The sequence below is a fragment of the Dipodomys merriami genome, unplaced genomic scaffold, assembly GCF_024711535.1.
Source record: "Dipodomys merriami isolate MVZ:Mamm:240054 unplaced genomic scaffold, mDipMer1.0.p SCAF_38, whole genome shotgun sequence".
NCBI classification, from domain to species: Eukaryota; Metazoa; Chordata; class Mammalia; order Rodentia; family Heteromyidae; genus Dipodomys; species Dipodomys merriami.
Genome location: NW_027205381.1, coordinates 9,098,577 through 9,116,982, shown reverse-complemented (window position 1 = coordinate 9,116,982; position 18,406 = coordinate 9,098,577). Strand labels below are relative to the sequence as shown.

General features: G+C 42.5%; 1 protein-coding gene across 3 annotated transcripts; it reads left to right on the top strand.

Annotated features, from left to right (window-relative positions):
- The first annotated feature begins 389 nt into the window (after positions 1-389).
- LOC138804956 (voltage-dependent P/Q-type calcium channel subunit alpha-1A-like) lies at positions 390-16,882 on the top strand. Of its 3 annotated transcripts, none has more exons than XM_069989528.1 (5): positions 390-676; positions 1,013-1,109; positions 1,773-1,953; positions 7,757-7,879; positions 16,788-16,882. In XM_069989528.1, exons 1-3 carry the CDS (start codon positions 429-431, stop codon positions 1,797-1,799), a joined length of 372 nt encoding a protein of 123 aa, XP_069845629.1. In that variant the 5' UTR covers positions 390-428; the 3' UTR covers positions 1,800-1,953; positions 7,757-7,879; positions 16,788-16,882. The 3 variants fall into 3 exon arrangements, with proteins under 3 accessions (XP_069845629.1, XP_069845627.1, XP_069845626.1); XM_069989526.1 differs by lacking the exon at positions 16,788-16,882 and adding an exon at positions 9,589-10,097; XM_069989525.1 differs by lacking the exons at positions 1,773-1,953; positions 7,757-7,879; positions 16,788-16,882 and having other exon boundaries at positions 1,013-1,520.
- Positions 16,883-18,406: the final 1,524 nt, after the last annotated feature.

Genomic DNA, 18,406 nt, shown 5'->3' with positions numbered 1-18,406 from the left:
AAGACTCTGGAAAGCCTAGGTCGCTCGCCTCTCAGTTGGAGCTGTGTCCTCATCCTTCTCACCGGGTTGTGGTCCTGGTCGTTCTTTTATGATTGGGGCTTGGCCTCATCGTTGTCTGCGGCGGGTTTGCACCACACCTCCTCCAGTACCCAGGTGTCATCCCTCACTTCCGGTGGGGCTGGGACACAAGGCCGCGGTTGGCGTGGGCCCTCGGCGGCCCCACCTGACGGTGACCCGGGAGGCGGCCGAGGCTGCGTGGGGCCATGATGTAATGACCGCAGGCCTGGGAAGGCTAAACTCTAAGATGGAGAGGGAATGCAGAGCAAAGGACACGCGCCGCGCCGGCTGGGGACGCTCGCGGGACGTCGCTTCGAGTGGTTGAAGTCCGAGGCCGGAAGAGCGCCACCGGCGAGGCCTGGCACAATATCATGCTGTCCTGTCTCAGTGGGAAACCATGCGACAGGAACTCCGGCATCCTCACGGCTGATTGCGGCAATGAATTTGCTTATTTTTATTTTGTTTCCTTCATCTTCCTCTGTTCCTTTCTGATGCTGAATCTCTTTGTGGCTGTCATCATGGACAATTTCGAGTACCTCACCCGTGACTCCTCCATCCTGGGGCCGCACCACCTGGACGAGTACGTGCGGGTGTGGGCCGAGTACGACCCCGCCGCCTGGTCACAGCGGGGAGGTGCTGGCCCTTCAACCCCGGTTCCCCCTTGTGTCCCCCCTCGCCCCCTGTAGCCCGGGTAGATGGTGAGGGAGGGGCCTGGAGAGAGAGCCCCCTCCCCAGTCCGGAACCCTCAGCACCACCGTTTCCCTGGTGTGGGGGGATCTCCGGGTGCTCGTGGGGCGGGATGCCCCTGGTCCCTGTCCTGAGTCTCTGTCACTCCATTCTTCACCCCAGGAGGCGACCCCTGCCTCTTCCTGGCTGCCTGGCTGTGCTCTGTGGGGAGTTGGTGTCATGGCAGGGCCCCCCAGAGCTCCTCTAACTGGGTCTCTTCTCCTTTCAGCGGGCGGATTCATTATAAGGATTTGTACAGTTTATTACGAGTAATAGCGCCCCCTCTCGGCTTAGGCAAGAAATGCCCTCATAGAGTTGCTTGCAAGGTGATTTTTCCAGAGACCTGCTGCCTCTCCATGGAATGAGCGTGGCTTGGGGTTCAACAATATATATATTTCATATATATATATACATAGAAAACTGAAGAAGGACAAACAATGCCATCTTTCTCTTGCATTATAAACTAGCGAAGTCTCTTAGCTGAAAGAATGCAATCACATAGGCTCAGCCAAGCATGGAGCATTATTTCCCCGCCCCCCCCCCCCAGCCATTTCTGCTTGCTCTTAGCTAAAGCCCATCCAGGTCCCCCCAGATCAGATAGCTCCCCTGTGGGGGATAGGTGGTAATTTTGCATTGCCTGCCACCCCCAAACACACACCATCACCTTCACTCTCCTCGCCCCCCCAAAGCCCCAGCCCTCCTCTCTCCCATCCTGGCCCCCGTTCCCCTCAGAGACCAGCCTCAGCCAAACGGACGCCCCCAAACTGCCAAATCTGAATACACCGCTCTTTTCTCTTTCACACTATTGAGCAGTACAATGATCATTTTTAATGACCTTTTCTTCCATTTTTTCCCCCTTCCTCCTCTTTTCTGTTTATTTGGAATATCTATTTTATCATTCCCTGCCTCTTTCTCTACTTTGGCCAATTGTGTGGTTTGGTTTTCTTTATTATTATTATTATTATTATTATTATTATTTTTAAAAAAAGACTCTGGAAAGCCTAGACGACAGCTGACAAAAGGAAAGCCTCTGACAACTCTGGAGCAGACCCTTGAAGCAGACACGTGCCGCTCCCTTTGTGGTGAAGTTGACAGTGACCCAATAAGATGCCACAGCAGCTGAGACTTGCAACAAAAGGACACAAAAGGGGGATCCCACAAGCATTTCAGGTGAGCTGCCAAGTTTCAGGTCTCCTTTATACTTTCACTAAAAACAGCTATATTCTCCTCCTGCTGCTCCTCCTCCTCCTGCTCCTCCTCCTTCTTTTCTTCCTCCTCCTTCTCCTCTTCCTCCTCCTTACCTGGGAAGAAGATGCTTCCCAGTGAGGAGTCTGGATTTGGGCCTTATACTGACCTGCTAGTAGCTAGGAGGCTTTTCCTCAGTTTCTTCTGATGCCTTACTTTTCCTTTCATGTAACACTTGCCTCTGCTTCCACTTCTGCCTCATAATTCATATTTGGTGGAAAGGACTCAAGACCCTTAGATGGTATTACCTACCTATGCAATTGATTGTATTTTATATACACACACATGTCTATGTGTATATGAAAAATTAGTATGGCAGAACAACAGATACTAGATCCTGGAAAGAGTGTGGCAAAGAGGATAGCAGTGATTGACAATAATTATATATTTCAAATGTTGCTAGTGGTTGGAGGCTTTTAGCCAGATGATAGATGACGGCTTCCTTCAGCTTCCCAGTTTCTGTGCAAAATCATAGGTCCTTGAGATCCACTCAGAAAAACATGTCAGCATGTCTCACTAAAAAGAAGTGCCATACAATAAATGTTTTAGAAAGGATTTATTTTAGTATATAAAGTTATAAAAAAAAAAGGGGGGGGAGAGAAAAGAGAAACATTTCCTGCTCCCTACATAGGAACTGGATGTTAAAGACTCAAAATAGCGGTTCTCATCTGCAGCCTTTATGGTTTCTTAGCTGGAAGGATATACCTTGTCTTATGCTCTAGCAACTCCTAATCTTCAGACAGTGGTTATGGGTCCGTAGGTGCTGCTTATTATTCTGAAATATGAAGATGTGTCTGAGCCTGCTCAAAACTTGGGGATAGAAGGTACAATGTAGGGCTTTTTTTTCCAAGGTGTGTTTCTCATCTCTCTGTCTCTAAACAGCTTTTGATCAAAGGAGAAGGAAAAAGAGAAGGCAAATGTTGATGTCTCTCTTGTGAGAACTAGATTAGAATTGTAGGAGGGGATTACCTGCCTTTCTTTAGATTATTTCCTGATTTCAACTTCTGAGTCTAGCCCTATTTGTGGTGTGTGTGTGTGTGTGTGTGTGTGTGTGCGCGCGCGCGCCCGCCCGCACATGTGAGATCCCTATCCCTCATCTATCTGTCCTGCCCCAATCTCAGAGATAGAGGGACAAATTAAGCAGTCTCTGTAGTGTTTCCAGGTGCTGTCACTGTCAGAGACAAACTGCAGAGTAGACAATGAAAGGAATTGGGAGGACATTTTATTGCAGAATAAAAGTTCACACTCATAAGGTAAGTTTAGGCTTCTCAAGAGAGTGTTGTGTCACTTAGGATTTGGGAGAGCATTTTAGGACAAACTTATATGACAGAGAGGACTATTTATGAGTTAAAGCTGCAGAAATAAAGGAAATGAATCAGGATTTCACTGGAGCAGAGTTTACTGACCTTTTCTGACCTCAAGAGGAAGAACAGAGGGGAGGGACGAGGCTGTTGGAGGAAATTGGGGGTTTTGCTGATTGGTTCAGCTGGGAATTAGTTGCAGGAGACTGAAACCTAGGTGGTCCATATGTGGTGCTGTGACTCAGATGGGGTTTTTGAGTTGGGAATATTAGAATTTCCTGATCACCCCTTTTCCATGAACTGAACTGCCTTGAGATACCACAAGAGACGTTTCACCAATACCACTGCTGGCCTCCACGTCCACGTCCACACCCCTTCTCTACTCTGGTGAGTGAAACTCTAAGGATTCTCTGTTGCTTCTGCCTGGTCATCTCTCCTTCACTCACCAGACTGACTGCAAGTCACGCCCAAAGATGGAACTCTGGACTATACCATTCTCAGAAAGTTAGATGGTTTTTGCCACCGCAATGGTAAATGGTTAGAGGGAAGTAGGCCCTGAGAGGAGACTTGAGCTGGCACAGCTTCTTTCCAGGCTTTGCCTTTGTTTTAGGGATTTTAAAAAAAAACCTTTAAACAAGGTTAACTAGACCTTAGCTCCAACCAGCCTAGTTCCTAGTATGGAAAGAATGCCTCTAGGTCCCCCTGCCCTGAACAACCTAACTCACCTTGATTGTTGAGTTAAAGACTGACCCATAAAACAGATAGGTTGTAATCTGGCTCCAACTGGTGAAACCACATGCTTATGGTAAACCCTGCCATTTGCACGTGTTTATGGTAAACTCCTCTTATTGGCCACCTGTGTGTGGTCTGGTAGGACCATACAATCCTTTTGTGTGGTACGATCCCATTGGTCACCTGCGCATGACCAGGCTCGACCTCATGGATTTTGCCTTTAGAAACCAAAGAATGGGGGCCGCTGGGGGTCGCAGTATCAGCTCCTGAGCCTGTGCTGCAGCCCTGGCCGGTCAGTGTAGGAACCTTCTCAATAAAGTTGCTTCTTTGTTAACAACTTTGTTGCGGTGGGCTCTGTCACTCCAGATGACTAGGTGGGCTTGCCTGCCTGAGTAGGGGTCTTCCTACTTCATAGAGGTCGTTTATATTCAGGTTTTCTTTGCTCCTTAATTGGCAGAGAAAACAAACCTGCCTCTATATGGTATCAATTCTATAATTAAGATTTTTTTTCCTCCCTAGTTGATTTTAAAAAAAAATCAAGATTTGGCAGTAGCAGGGCAAAGAAAGGAACTTAAAGGATAGTTAAGTGCTCTGTTTAGGTAGTTAAGTGTAAAAAATGGTGACTGAGGCAAAGCCCAACATGGCAAGAGATAATGACACATGTCAAAAAGTCTCTTATTCCTATCAGACCATGTGGGCTCCAAAACATGGATACCTGGGCCTTACAAAGGGAAGGGGAAGAGAGAGCTATCCCCACGTCCACTCCTGCTCAGATACAGAGGATCCAATCAAAAGGAGAGTTCTGAGCTTGTGCTCAGAGTTGGAGAAGCCAGTAAGAGGGTCTCTAGTGGCACATGAACATGACCCAGCCAATCAAACCAAAGATTCATTACCATAAGAGAAAGAATGGGACTGAATACTTGGCAGACCATGACAAAAGGCTCAGGATACCTCACTCTGGGCTCTCCTCCCCTTGAAGAGTCTGCTTTGCCTTGCTGTTGGTTTGCTCTCTATGCCTCAATGATCTTCTAGCCTTCTAGTTCCTTAATCATTGAAAAACGTAGCCCCATGAAGGGGACGACATGGTTAGACCACTGCAGACTCAAAGATGGAGGCAGAGCTCTTGGCTCAATGGTGCTAACTCCTTTGCCATGGCTTCTTTTAACTCTTTTTTTTTTTAATTTTATTTTATTGTTAAGATGCTGTACAGAGGGATTCTTTTAACTCTTGCTTAACATTTTGATACCGTTCTTTCAAAGGCTCTTTCTTTTCTGATGAAAATCTCACTTTCCCTGGTACTTTTCAGATCATCTCAGTCTTGAATGTTAATGCATGGTATCTCTTCATCTTTTTCGGATAGTCTGTCCTTGCTTTCACCATGAAGACCTCATATTCACATACCTATGCATCAAAGACTTTTACTCCTTGTTTCATCCTATGAACTTTTTGAGTCAGAGTCAAAACTAAGCAGGGTATCCATCACTGAGCTCAGTGCTTATTGTTTCTAGCTTAGTTCTAATTCTGGCTGTGCATTACAGCAAGGCTGGCAGGACAAGAGAAGAGTAGCAAAGAAGCTACCTCAGACTGTAAGAATCTTCCGTTTGTTAAATTACTATCCATTGCTTAGTGTTCATGAAAAGGATGGTTGGCTAAACTTTCTCAGTAGCAAAATTACTAATCCGTAGCTGAAAATTCCTCATTCAATAACATGATCTTTGTTAAAGGAGAATCTTAGACAAACTTTTGGGGTATAAAATCGATAGAGCATTTTACCCCATATTTACATTTTCGCTATTATCTGGTCCTTGAGGACCAGCCTACTGCAAATGTCATTTTGCTTCTCTTTCACTTCGTTATTTCCCTTGATTGGTTTGCACTCCCTTTGATTAAATTTAAAACTAATTATAACAACAACAACAAAAAGGAAAAACTTAGCTCCAGCCCAGCACCAGTGGCTCATACCTATAATCCTAGCTACTAAGAAGGCTGAGATCTGAGGATTGTGGTTCAAAGCCAGCTGTGGCAGGAAAGTCCATAAGACTCTTATCTCTAATTAGTCACCAGAAAACCAGAAGTGATGCTGTGGATCAAAGTGGTGAAGTACTTGCCTTGAGCTGAAGAGGTCAGGGACAGCACCCAGGCCCAGAGTTCAAGCCCCATGACTGACTTAAAAATAAAATAACTTAGCTCCAGATCATATCAAATTGAAACCAGAACAATGCCAAGGATGTACTTTATGTTTCCCTTTCATCTTATAGAAGGAGAAGGATTTTTGTTACATTCTTATATTTTTTCTTAATTTTTTATTGTTATTATAAAGGTGATGTGCAGAGGGGTTACAGTTATGTAAGTCAGGTAATGAGTACATTTCTTTTTGGATACTGTCACCCCTTCCCCCTCTCTCTCCCAGTTTTTTCCCCTCCCATCACATCATTTTCAACATAATGTCTAGTGAGTAACACTGCTGCATTTGTTCACCCTTTGTCCCTCTATTTCTGTGCCCCCCACCCAACTTTACCCTCTCAAAGGCAGACAAATGAACAAAGAAGACAAAAAGAAAAGGAAACAAAAACAACAAAGAAAAGTCCTCACATTTCCATTTCCTGGGGTTCATTTCGATAAATATCATTTTATATGATGAAAGGTACATAGAGGATTCTTTTATTAACATATTTTGACAGCCTGTACTCCTAGCTTACAAAGACACCAGCAGACATTATTTTTCCCCTTATATCTCATAAGCATGGTATCTTCCATATATATTATTTTTAGAAAGAGAAGGCAGGCTGTATTTTAAGAATTCCTTATGTAATTCAATCAGCATAATGGGTATGCTTTAAGGAAGCTGCATTTTAAAGCATTATCACCAGGTGTTTCCAGATTCCTAAGTCAGACAGTAATTTAGGAAGGGGAGAGCAGAAAATCTTTACATGTGCATTTCAAAAAAATGGATTGTATCGCTTGAATTTCAATGTTTCAATATTCAATGTTTCAATTCAAAATTTCAATATTTGCCCCGCTGTCCTGCTATTATCAATTAAGCTGCTTGTTGTTAAAAAAGAATTAAAAAAAAAGAAATATGCTTGACTGTAAAATAGCTCACTGGGATCATGTCACCTGGACTGAAAGACAGACGCAAACCTTGTGACCCAAATTGTCATGACATCCAAAGTATGCTAACTCCACAAATCCTCAAATAAAAAAAGCCAGTTCTGCAAGTCCCATGTCCTTAAATTTAGCATAGGAATAAAATACCAAACCCTTTTCCAATGAGTTGAAAGATCTCATTGTTTCAGTATAGCTTTAAAAAATAAAAGCTGTGTAAAAAGAGCCAAATGGCAGATACTTTTTAGGTATATGTGACGGTACTAAGGTTTGAACTCAGGGCCTGTGTTTTCACTTGACTTTTTCATGCAATGCTACTGTTCTACCACTTGAGTTATACCCGGACTTCTAGCATTTTGCTGATTGCTTGAACTTCAATCCTCAGATCTCAGTTTTCTTAATAGCTAGGGTTACAGGTATGACCCATTGGTGCCTAGCTGGCATGTACACTGCATATGTAGGGGCGGGGGGAGGTGATGTGTGCATGTATTTCCCAGTTTTGAGAAAGACTTGAACCAATAAAATGTCAGTAGAATGAGAAAATGTAATGTCCCAATTTTTTAACACTAAATTCCATTCTCTACAAAAAGGAGCCAAGACAGTAAGAAAACAATTCTAGAAGCTACACCTGGAATATCTTGTGCCAGAAAGTAAGGAATGAATCCAAGAATACTGAAGATCTATCAAATGGAGCTAGGAAACAGCTTGAAGAGGTACATTTGTTGTTTTTTCAATCTAGCCTAATAAGTAATATTAAGACATAAAAATAATTATAGCATTGAATTTTGACCCATCACATAAAATAAGAGTCATGAGTCTGTGCTGATATGCCCTAAAAACTGAGGAGAAAGGATAGAATGACAACTACTGATTGTAGAAGACTTGGTGAATTTTTTTTAAATCACCATTAGGTAACAATTAAGGGAATAATATATTTGGACAAGAATCATTAGTAGATGCAAGAACTTATAGGTAAAATCTTAAGGAGGAACTGCATATTTAAATAGTCTTAAAATATCTCCCCATAAATGTGCTTATTTCTTATTCAATAGGTATAAAACACTTTTTTATCTTTATGGTAGAGACACCTAACTAGGCTTATTACATAATAGAAGTTTATTACATAATAGAAGTTATGAACTCTAGTAAGGGGCTTTCCGTATTCATGTGCATCTTAGTGTCATACAGAGGACACAGTGATCCCTTTGTATTCCAGATACAACAGGCACACACTGATTTTAAGCATGAGGAAATAGCAGACAACACAAACTGAAGGATATGCTACTGCTACCAATGGGTAGCATCAGAGGTGAAGGTATCAGGTTTTTGATGTCTCTAAAAAATTTTGAATGAAGATGTAACAGAGAAGTAGCAAAGCAGAGCAAGAGAGGGAGAGAGAGAGAAAGAGAGAGGGGGAAGGAGGGAGAGAGGAGAAAGAGAGAGATTGAGAAAGTCTTAAGGAAAACAACAGCAGGACTAGGTAGCTCAAGATCAAACTCATAGTTAAGAATTTCAGTTTTCAGAGAGGTAACAGTGGCTCATGCCTGTAATCCTAGGAGCTGAGACCTGAGGATCTCAGTTCAAAGCCAGCCTCAGAAGGAAAGTTCATGAGACTCTCATCTCCAATTAATTCACCAATAGTTGAAAGCGGTGGTGTAGCACAAGCGGTAGGGTGCCAACCTTGGACAGGCAAAGCTAAGGGACAACACCTAGGCCCTGAGTTCAAACCCCAGTACCAGCACATTAAAAAAAAGAAAAAAGGAGAGAAAGTTTCAGTTTTGTAGGATTTGAAGTGGGAAGAGTTAATGATAATGATGTGGATGATCTTAGGGAAATGAGGGATCATGAGCTTGGAGATTTGGGGGAGGAACCTTTGCACAAACAAGGCTGCCAAACCATAGTGAGTATATGTATGCAAGGCAGTACATATGCATGAGTCTGAAGTAGGAGTTTACAGCCTGGCGCCAGTGGCTCACTCCTGTAATCGTAGCTGCTCAGGAGGCTGAGATCTGAGGATCACGGTTCAAAGCCAGCCTGGCGGGAAAACTCGTGAGACTCTTATCTCCAATAAAAACCACTAGAAAACTGGAAGTGGTGCTGTGGCTCAAGCAACAGAGCGCTCGCTCGAGCTGAAGAGTGCAGGGAAACCTCACAGGCCCAGAGTTCAAGCCCCACGACCAACAACAACAACAAAAAAGAAGTAGGAGTTTACTTCATAAAGGTTAGGTAAGGACTCAAGGGGTTCTACTGCATAGGGGACCTCTGGTTAGAACTGACCTGGAGGGTGTTTTTTCCCCTAGGGAGAAGTTTTAACACAAATTATCCCCATAAAGAGAGGTAGGAGGGCAGAGATAAAATTCTTGGGCATGACTAGGAGAGTGAGAACAGAAGAGGAAATTGGTTTAACATTCTTTCCCTTTAGGTATGCTGTGTCCCAATGAAGTAGCTTCCTCTACTCAAAGCCTGATAGTCATGAAGTACAAGCAAAGATAGGGATAGTGACTGGTACTGCAGCTACGGGAAAGCACCTGTGTTCATCTCTTCCCAACAAAGCTGACTGGCATCCCATTGGAATGGTTCTCAACTGAGGACACCAAGAAGACATGACTAAATCCAACAGGATCTGGAACTGAGAAGGACATTATTGGGACCACCAAAGAAATTTGGATAATCTCAAAGAACTAGATGATAGTATTGCCAACAGTATTACCTTCCTAGTTTTGATGATTCATTGTAGTTAGGTGCCTTTTATATTGGAATATTAAAGACTAATAGGATGTCATATTTGCAACTTATTCCTAATGGTTCAAAGAAACTAGATGTACATACATATCTCTAGAAAGATAGAGAAAGGCGAATGTGGTCAAATGTTAACACTATCTTAGAGAATTGAGAATTAGGAGGTACAGTGAAGGATATGCAATTCTGTTTTATTATTTGGGCCATTTTCCTATGAATTTGAAATTATTTCAAAAATATTAAAGAATTATATTTTAATCATGTATTTAATTTTTTTAATTGTTGGGAAAATGGAGAATGGAAAAGGAAGAGGCCAAACTTGATCCTCAACAGGCAATGGCTGTTTATTGAGGAACAGTGAGGGCGCAGAACTTCCCGCAGGCTTGGAGGTTGTGCAAGGGATTGGATTTGGGGGTGGGCTTATATAGATCTTAACAAGTAAGCAGGGAATAAAAAATGGGCTATGGTCTCCTTGGGATCAAAGGTGATGTCCTTGGCCAGGTCCACAGTGGAAGCTGGATGTGGGGGCTATTGTCTCCTGGAGCCAAGGTCGGAATGACCTGCCTGTAGACAAGCACATGAGCACAAGCTTTGCTAGACCCTGAGGAATAAGGCAGGACTCAATCTTTCATTAATCATGTACTTTTAAAATAAGATTGATTCTCTCTTCCTTGTTAGCTGGGAGCTCATCCTTGTTCACATTCAACAACATTAAACCAATACCAAAGGGAGACATGGTGAACTTAGAAGGTATTGATGTCTCTACCTTGTAGCAGAATGCAATCTCTGCTGGGCTGGGGTACTCTTTTCTTGATTTCCTGGGGAAATGAGAAAGCCTTCCTCTTTCATCTCTCTCCTCAGAAACTCAAGCTTATCCAGCATGAAAAGGATGTCACTCTCTGTAATTATGCCTAAAATAACATGCGAACATGATTAAAGGTAGAGTTTCTGAGGAATGTATCCTTTCCTTGGTTTTTATTGACCTAATATAGATTAAAATCTTGATAGTTCCAGATTACCTCCATTATTGGCATTAAATATAATTTCTTCAAGTGTAAATGCTTCATTTGCTTTGTTCATTAAAAATTAAATACTAGGCCTTTTAAAATTAAATATTTTAATTAAGTTCTTAATTTTTAAACTAATTTTCAAATTAAAAAATAATGAACAGGGCTGAGAAGGTGGCTCAGTGGTAGAGTGCTTGCCTTGCATGCCTGAGGCCCTGGGTTCCATTCCTCAGCACCACATAAGCAGAAAAAAAAAGCCAGAAGTGGCGCTGTAGCTCAAGTGGTAGGGTGCTAGCCTTGAGCTGAATTGCTGAGGGACAGTGCCCAGGCCCAGAGTTCAGGCCCATGACTGGACCAAAATAATAATAATAATAATAATAATAATAATAATAATAATAATAATAATAATAATGAACAGAGATAACAAGCTGAAAAAAGGGTTTGGTTAGGAATTTTCTCTCCCTTCCTGCCCCTTCCTGCCTCTTCCTCTGTCTTCCTCCCCTTCCTTCCTTCCTTCCTTCCTTCCTTCCTTCCTTCCTTCCTTCCTTCCTTCCTTCCTTCCTTCCTTCCTTCCTTCCTTGTTATGTTAAGTAAGCTCTGGGTAATAAGTTTAATGTCCCCAAGCAGAGTCATTTTCTTTGTTCCCCAAAGCATAAACCTGAAATGTAGCTCCTTCCATGGTGACTGAGTTGCTGAATGAGAAAACAGAGTTTTGGGCAAATGCTTAAAAATAATAGTGAGTCCCTTGTGGCCAGTAATCTGAATTCTTACAGTAGCTGTTCTGTTAATTAGAATGGAGCCAAGTGCTGATAAGAGACCTCATTTACCCAATGAGAGTAAAGGTCTCCTCTAGGCCTCCCAATATCACAAAGCAATCTATACAGGCTGGCAGGCAAGTGAAGAGGTGCCTTCAAACTCATTTAGCAACATTTGTCACTTGGATTGTTCAGATTTTGTCCGTTGTACTCATCTAGACATTTAAAGGGCCCCTGCTGTGTTTCTCTTTAGGGAAGATTGATAATGCCTACCAGGAGTTTCAAAGCCTGTGTACTTGCTTGTTGTCAGCTAAATCCTTATCTTCCTTAAGTTCTAAAAGAAGCCAAGAAGAAAGTACAGGGCTGGCTAAAGAACAATCAACATAGTCTGATATGCCCTGTGCAATTGTGAGAGAATCAACAAGCACTTAAGAAGAGTCGGGAGAGCTGGAGACTTTTAAATACATATTTTAAATGCTTATTTTAGGAGGCAAAGTCTTACTACATTGCCCAGGCTGGCTTTAAACCCTTGGGATCAAGTGATCCTTTCGCCTCCTCCTTCTGAGTAGTTGGGATTACAGGTACATGCTATTACACCCCAATTTATACATTAAGTCAACTTAATTTTTTCAATCATTGCAACAAGTTTCTCTCTGCACTTTGGTGACTTCCTAGAGCTGTAATGCCCAGAGACTTGAAGCGCCTAAAAAGACCACCAGAGACCAAAGATCAATGCAAGCGGCAATGAGTTGTTTATTGACAAGCTCGAGCACGGACCCCTCTGTGCACTGATGTCTGAGTGCAGAGAGCGGCCCCCAGCACAGGGTTACAGCGCCTTTTATATGTTCTTTGGTAGGGATAAGGCCTCAGTATGTATTGGCAACGAATCAATACACCACGCGGGAAATTTAAATCATAATTCTAGCGGATGATTGGCACAGTACAAAGCGGGAAAAGGGCTGGGGCTAATAATTGGTCAGCCTTAGTGAGCTATTGTGCTCTAAACTAATTAGACAGTACTTCCAGGGTAATTTAGGAGAAGTGGTTGTCAGATGGCCACTATCTCTGACCCTGATCCGGGGGAAGTGGTTGCCGGGCAGCAACTATCTCCTAGGCCCAGAGAAAGTGGTCTGGAATGTGTCAGGTACTTTGTCAGGTACTCCCTGCCAGAGGGTCGTTAATTTCAGCTCCAGATCCAGGAGTGTCAGGGGCTCAAGGACAGGTAGAATAGCAGCTGCACTCTTCAAGGTTTAGCAAGCATGTGTACAGAAGCTGAAAGGCAAGTTAAAGAAAGTACAAAATGGTAAATACCGGTCTAATACAAAATGGCAAATACAGGTCTATCTGGTTATATATATATCTCACGCTTCTCAGAGCTGGTGTGAAAGAGGTACTTTCTAAAATGCTGATCCTCTGGCACCTGCTGTTGTGTGGTAAAATGTATACCTTAAGTCAGATATAAAACCAGCCACCAGAAAATAGAGAAGCCACATTGAGAGGGTAAATTTTGGAGTCTTTATTTTAGCGCTAGCAGACTGCTGAAAGCCAATTACAAAGATATGCAGCCCTGAACAGAGCATGTACTGAGCTTTTAAAGACAAAGGTCACATGTTGATTGGAGACCAAACCTCAGCAAAGTATTATACATAAACACAGCATAATGAGCAGAGCTCCCCCAGGGCTAAACAACATGATGTATCTACATTTCCCCAAGGCAGGGCCTTCCTGTCCCTACCCATTGAGCCAGGTAACTACAATTCAAAGGATGCCTTATAGGCCTTGGAGCAGGATGGATAGTGTCCCCCCACAACCCCTCCCCCCCAACTCCTGGGTAGGCTTCAGAATGTCTGTGAAATCAACAGCCACAGCACCTGGCCAGGCACAGGGATGGTTGTAACTCAAGTTCCACACTAAATACTCCCACTCTGAATTCAAATTAGCCAACTATTAAAAGTTATGATTGAAGTATACTTTGTAGGTAGTAAAATGAACAGCTATCATTATTTTATTTATAGTAAACAAATGCACTAGAAGGGGAAAACCAAGGCCTGATGGAATGTATTGCCTAAAATACTTTTATTCTGTGGTCATAAAACTTCTACCATTCCCTAATAATTTAAATACATTGGCTACTAAATTTTTTGACAAATACAGTGTGCATTACATTATTACAAAAAAAGCAAAAACTGTAGAGTAAAACACTTTAAGTTTTAAATGTTTAATCAGGTGTTTTACACATATCCAAAATGTGTATAACCTTTCAAATTTTCCTATATTAAAATTGTTCGTCTCTGTCACCTTTTTGTGGTTGGTTGTTTAACTAGTCATTTAAAGTACCTTTTAATTACATACTGCCAATCAAAATCTTGGCACTGGGTTGGGGGTAGGGGGGACTGTCTTGTTAATCCCAGGGAGGACATTGGTCTTTAATTGCTGTTGCATTGTTTTAAATTCCACTTTCAAAGTATATTCTCATCTGGAGTGACAAGATATAAAAAAAAAATATCTTACATTTCCCATTTTGCACTTACGATCTAAATTATACAGGACAATAGTAATCATACTATATTGTTTCAATCCTAAACCTGAGAGCTGTGGGAGACTGGGCTCCTAATGGAAAGAATTATTCAGGGCCTATTTTGATATTCATGGAAGAGGGAAATAATCTTGCTGTAGAGTGACATCTTTTTGAGAGGCTCCAGCTTCTGACTGGGAAAACCATTCCCATGTGATTTCTCTCTAACAAGCCAGAAAGCTACTTTCATCTTATAACACGAAGCCTTCTGCTTACAGTATCAAAGGTAGGCAAGTTCTCCTACTGAGGTTCAAAAGCAGATAATAAGAAGAACCCCGTTGTGAAAGCAAAGCTGATGTCAGGCCTGAAACTACTTTTCTCTTGATTGAGCCATTTTGTCCTCAGTCCTGCTTTACTTTGTTCTCTTCTTCTGAATTTCCTCTAGCTCCTAATCAGTAGCAGCACACTGCATGCTCACCCAGAGGCTTCTTGTCGGCAGTTAGAGCCCTGAGCAACAGACCCATTACTTGATAGACAATCCGTACATCGCCCTGGGATAGCCAGGGACTTCTTCCAGACCAGGCCCCAGGCTCGCTTGATCCCAGATTGAAAGAGAGCCACTCCAACCAAGGAGACTTCCCAGACAACAGATCTTCCAGGAATATTGTCAAGGGTTCAGGCTTGTTTCCTCTATTGATTAATGAATGAAAGGGCAGGAGAGTATTTAAAGCATACAGAACAAGTTTATGTGAAAAGAAAGAAACAAGGAAATAGACTTCTCGTGCAAGCAGTGAATCTGCACGCCCCAAAATGTGAAAGTCTACTCAGCCCCCCAGAGTTCCCTGAAGCAGGCCACCCCTGGCTAAAACAGGACTGGCTCAGTGAGTTTGCACAACAGGCTCTTGGAAGCAGCCTGCATAAATTATTTCAGGCCAAAACTACAAACTTGCAAAGAACCACTTTTTGTGCCCTCCCTCCACCTTCACCCAGGACACTCCATAAGTCCCTTGACCCCTGCCCCTGGGACACCTTGTGTCTCCTGACTCTCCTCAGCTCACCATGACATTCCTCTTCAACTCTCCATTAAAGTTGATCTGGTCTGTTGAGGTCTTTTTCTGCTCTTTCTTTATTATAATATCTTTGTGACTCTGTTTCCTAACAAGGAGGATCCCAGAACCAGGTATAGTCTCTCAGTGCCCTCTAGATAAAGGGTCTTCTGTTCTCTTCCCTCTAAGGGAATGTCCTGGCTCTGCTGGCCAGAGAGTGGACATGCATTTGAACTTGAGTGGTTTCTCTATGATGGGATCTACCATCTCTTCAATTAGTAGGGAAGGGACACTTGACTGGATGGAAGCTAGGAGAACACCTACATGGTCTTGGCCATGAAGGGTTCATACATCTGGAACTCAGAGTCCATGGGGCTGATAGGTATTTCTTGCTGCATCATTCCTCTCAGCCATGTTGGAACCAGGCCTGGCCACTGTTAGGCTTTTACAAAGAGATAGCTGAGTAAGAACAGCAGCACGCAAGAACAGCAGCACGCACATGGTATTCAGGTAAGGGGTAGGTTTATTCATCATTCTGGCTGGCACCAAGCCATCTTGATGCTCCACGCAGTGAGGAAAGGTCTGGGAAAGAGAGAGAGAGCTGGGAAAGAGAGAGAAAAGAGCTAGAAAAGAGAGAAAAGAGTTAGAAAAGAAAGCATCTGGGAAAGGTGGGAAAGAGAGAGCTGGGAAAGAGAAGGGAGCTGGGAAAGAGAAGAGAAGGAAAGAGCTGAGAAAGAGCTAGAAAAGAGCAGAGAGAGCGTCTGGGCCTGGGCTAGGCCTTATCTAGGGTATGGGTGGAAAAAGGAGTGGCCACATCAAATTCAGATGTGACCTCTTCCAGGTGGGCCAGTTGCCTAGGTAATGCAGGTACTGGGTGGAGACTTTGCTGCAAGGAGGGTGGAGTCTGCTCACCCTCCACGCGAGGACCTTATAGCCACTATTTTCTTTTTTTTTTTTTTAATTATTTTATTGTAAAGATGCTGTACAGAGGAGTTATAGTTACATGAGTAAGGTAATGAGTACATTTCTTTGTCAAAGAAATTTCTTTGTTACCCACTCCTTAGTTTTTCTCTGGGTATTTACCCCCTCTCCTTCCCCAGGCCCAAGTCGTAAAGTTCATTTTGACATATTGTCTTGTGAGTATCATTGCAATGGGCCATCCTTTGTCCTTGTTTCAGCATTTTGTTCTTCCTCTTCCCTTCCTCAAATCAGATAAATGTACATAAGATTCAGGGTACCATAATCAGACAGTGATTGCCAGGGCTAAAGCAATTGAAAAAAAGAAAAATGAAATAAAATAAGAAGAAAGAACTAGATACAGTACATTGGTAACAAGATCAACAACTCTATGTCTTAGAGTTCATTTCAATTAACATAATTTTGTGTGGTAATATGTACCATATTGAGCTATTATGATTCTCTCCCAGGACTATCCTAGATATATTCTAATTATTACCTTATATCATTTCACTTTGTGGTTTATATGATTTTCCTATAGCTGCTAAACCAAATTACCATAAGTTGACAGTTTAGCATAAGATAAATTTATTCTTTCTTAGTTCTGGAGGCCAGAAGCTCAACCTCAAGCCATCAGGAGGGCCGTGTCCACTTAAGACTCTGTGGAAGAATTGACTCCTTGCCTCCTACTGGGAGAAATGTGTCATTCTAGACTTGTGGCTGCATCATTCTAATTTTTAGCTCCTGGTCACCTTGCTTACTCTTTCTTCTGCATCACATCAGCCTCTGAACCTCTGGTAAGTATACAGGTGAATTACACTTGGTGATTTTGTGGAGAAGCTGTAGAGATATTCCTCATATCCCAAGACCCTTAGGTTAGTATCATATGAAAAATGCTTTTTGTGCCATGTAAGGTGACACCACAGACTCCAGCATTATCATTAGAGGGCCATTATTCAGCCTACCAACCATTGCTAGTTCTCTGTTCAGTGCACATAGTGATAGCCAGTAAAAGGATTACTCATGCGCACTATTCATTATGCCAAGACATATATTCCTATTTCCTTGAGAATGAGCACACATTTAATGGACAGACCCAATTGAACTCCTGCGCATACTCCATCTTCTAAGTTTAATGGGTCAGAGAGTACATGTTAGTTTGGAATGGTTTCTATTACAGATTAAAGGGTATATTCCAAGGGGGCAGGAAACAGGATATCAGGAAACAGTAAAGCTAAGGACATTAGATCATCCTGATTTTGGTCAGGATCACTGTGTAATGTCAAGCACTGAGAATCCTATATACAGAACAGGGCAAACACACAAACCAGCAGTTTTCCATTGGCATCAGACTTTTTCCACACATCCCATCCCATTATGCTTCCTGCACCCAGGCATAGTTCCCAGGGTCTACAGGCTCCCCACATACCATGTTATTGTTAATTACTAAGATATGCCTCTTCTGGCATATGAAAATAGGGACTGGCTGATAGAATAGAGCTGGGTAGTATATCCCAGCTTGGCCTCCTAGAACACCTCAGCCTCCTGTGGCCTTCCATAATGTAAACCACCAAATAAGGCAGAATTTATTCACTCTGTTCCCTATCAGGCTGAGAGCCTCCAAATAATTGAGTAAAACATAAAAAGGTGTCAAACTACCTTAAAACTTCCTTTTGGAATATTCACTAAGAGCTGCTTACATTTAGCTTGTTTTACAGTTTATGCCTAGCAAGCACAAGGCCCTGAGTTCAAACCTCAGTACCTCTCAAAAAAAGCTTGTTTGCTTCCAAGGAGCATTTTGCATGAGCCAAAAAAAAGTCACAGAGTATGTACATCTAAAGGTATCTTTAAAAATCTACCACATCATTTTACTGGCTTTTCAGTCACTCATTGCTCTGAACAAATAGTCAATTGTACAAGGCTGCAACTCTCTTTCAAGGGGCTGCAGCTGAGGGTGGTGGGACTTGAATGTTTAGGTATGACTCATACATTCTGAATAGTTCTAGCATAAGCTTATCTTAATATCATTAGGACCTAAATCACCTGGCTTGCTAGCCTGTGCTAACCAAATATACCAGGTAATTATGCAGTATTGAATTTTGCATCAGTTGGGTACACATATATAACTTTTCAACAGCAGCAATACAGAGGATGCAATCTGGAAATGTAGAAATGTGAGGTCTCAGCTCTAGCATTGCACGTGGTGAACAAGCATCAGCGA

Coding starts and splice junctions, on each gene's coding strand:
- LOC138804956 (XM_069989525.1), top strand. CDS start 429: ATGCTGTCCTGTCTCAGTGGGAAACCATGCGACAGGAACTCCGGCATC. Junction 677..1,012: donor GAGTACGACCCCGCCGCCTG/GTCACAGCGGGG, acceptor TTCTCCTTTCAG/CGGGCGGATTCATTATAAGG.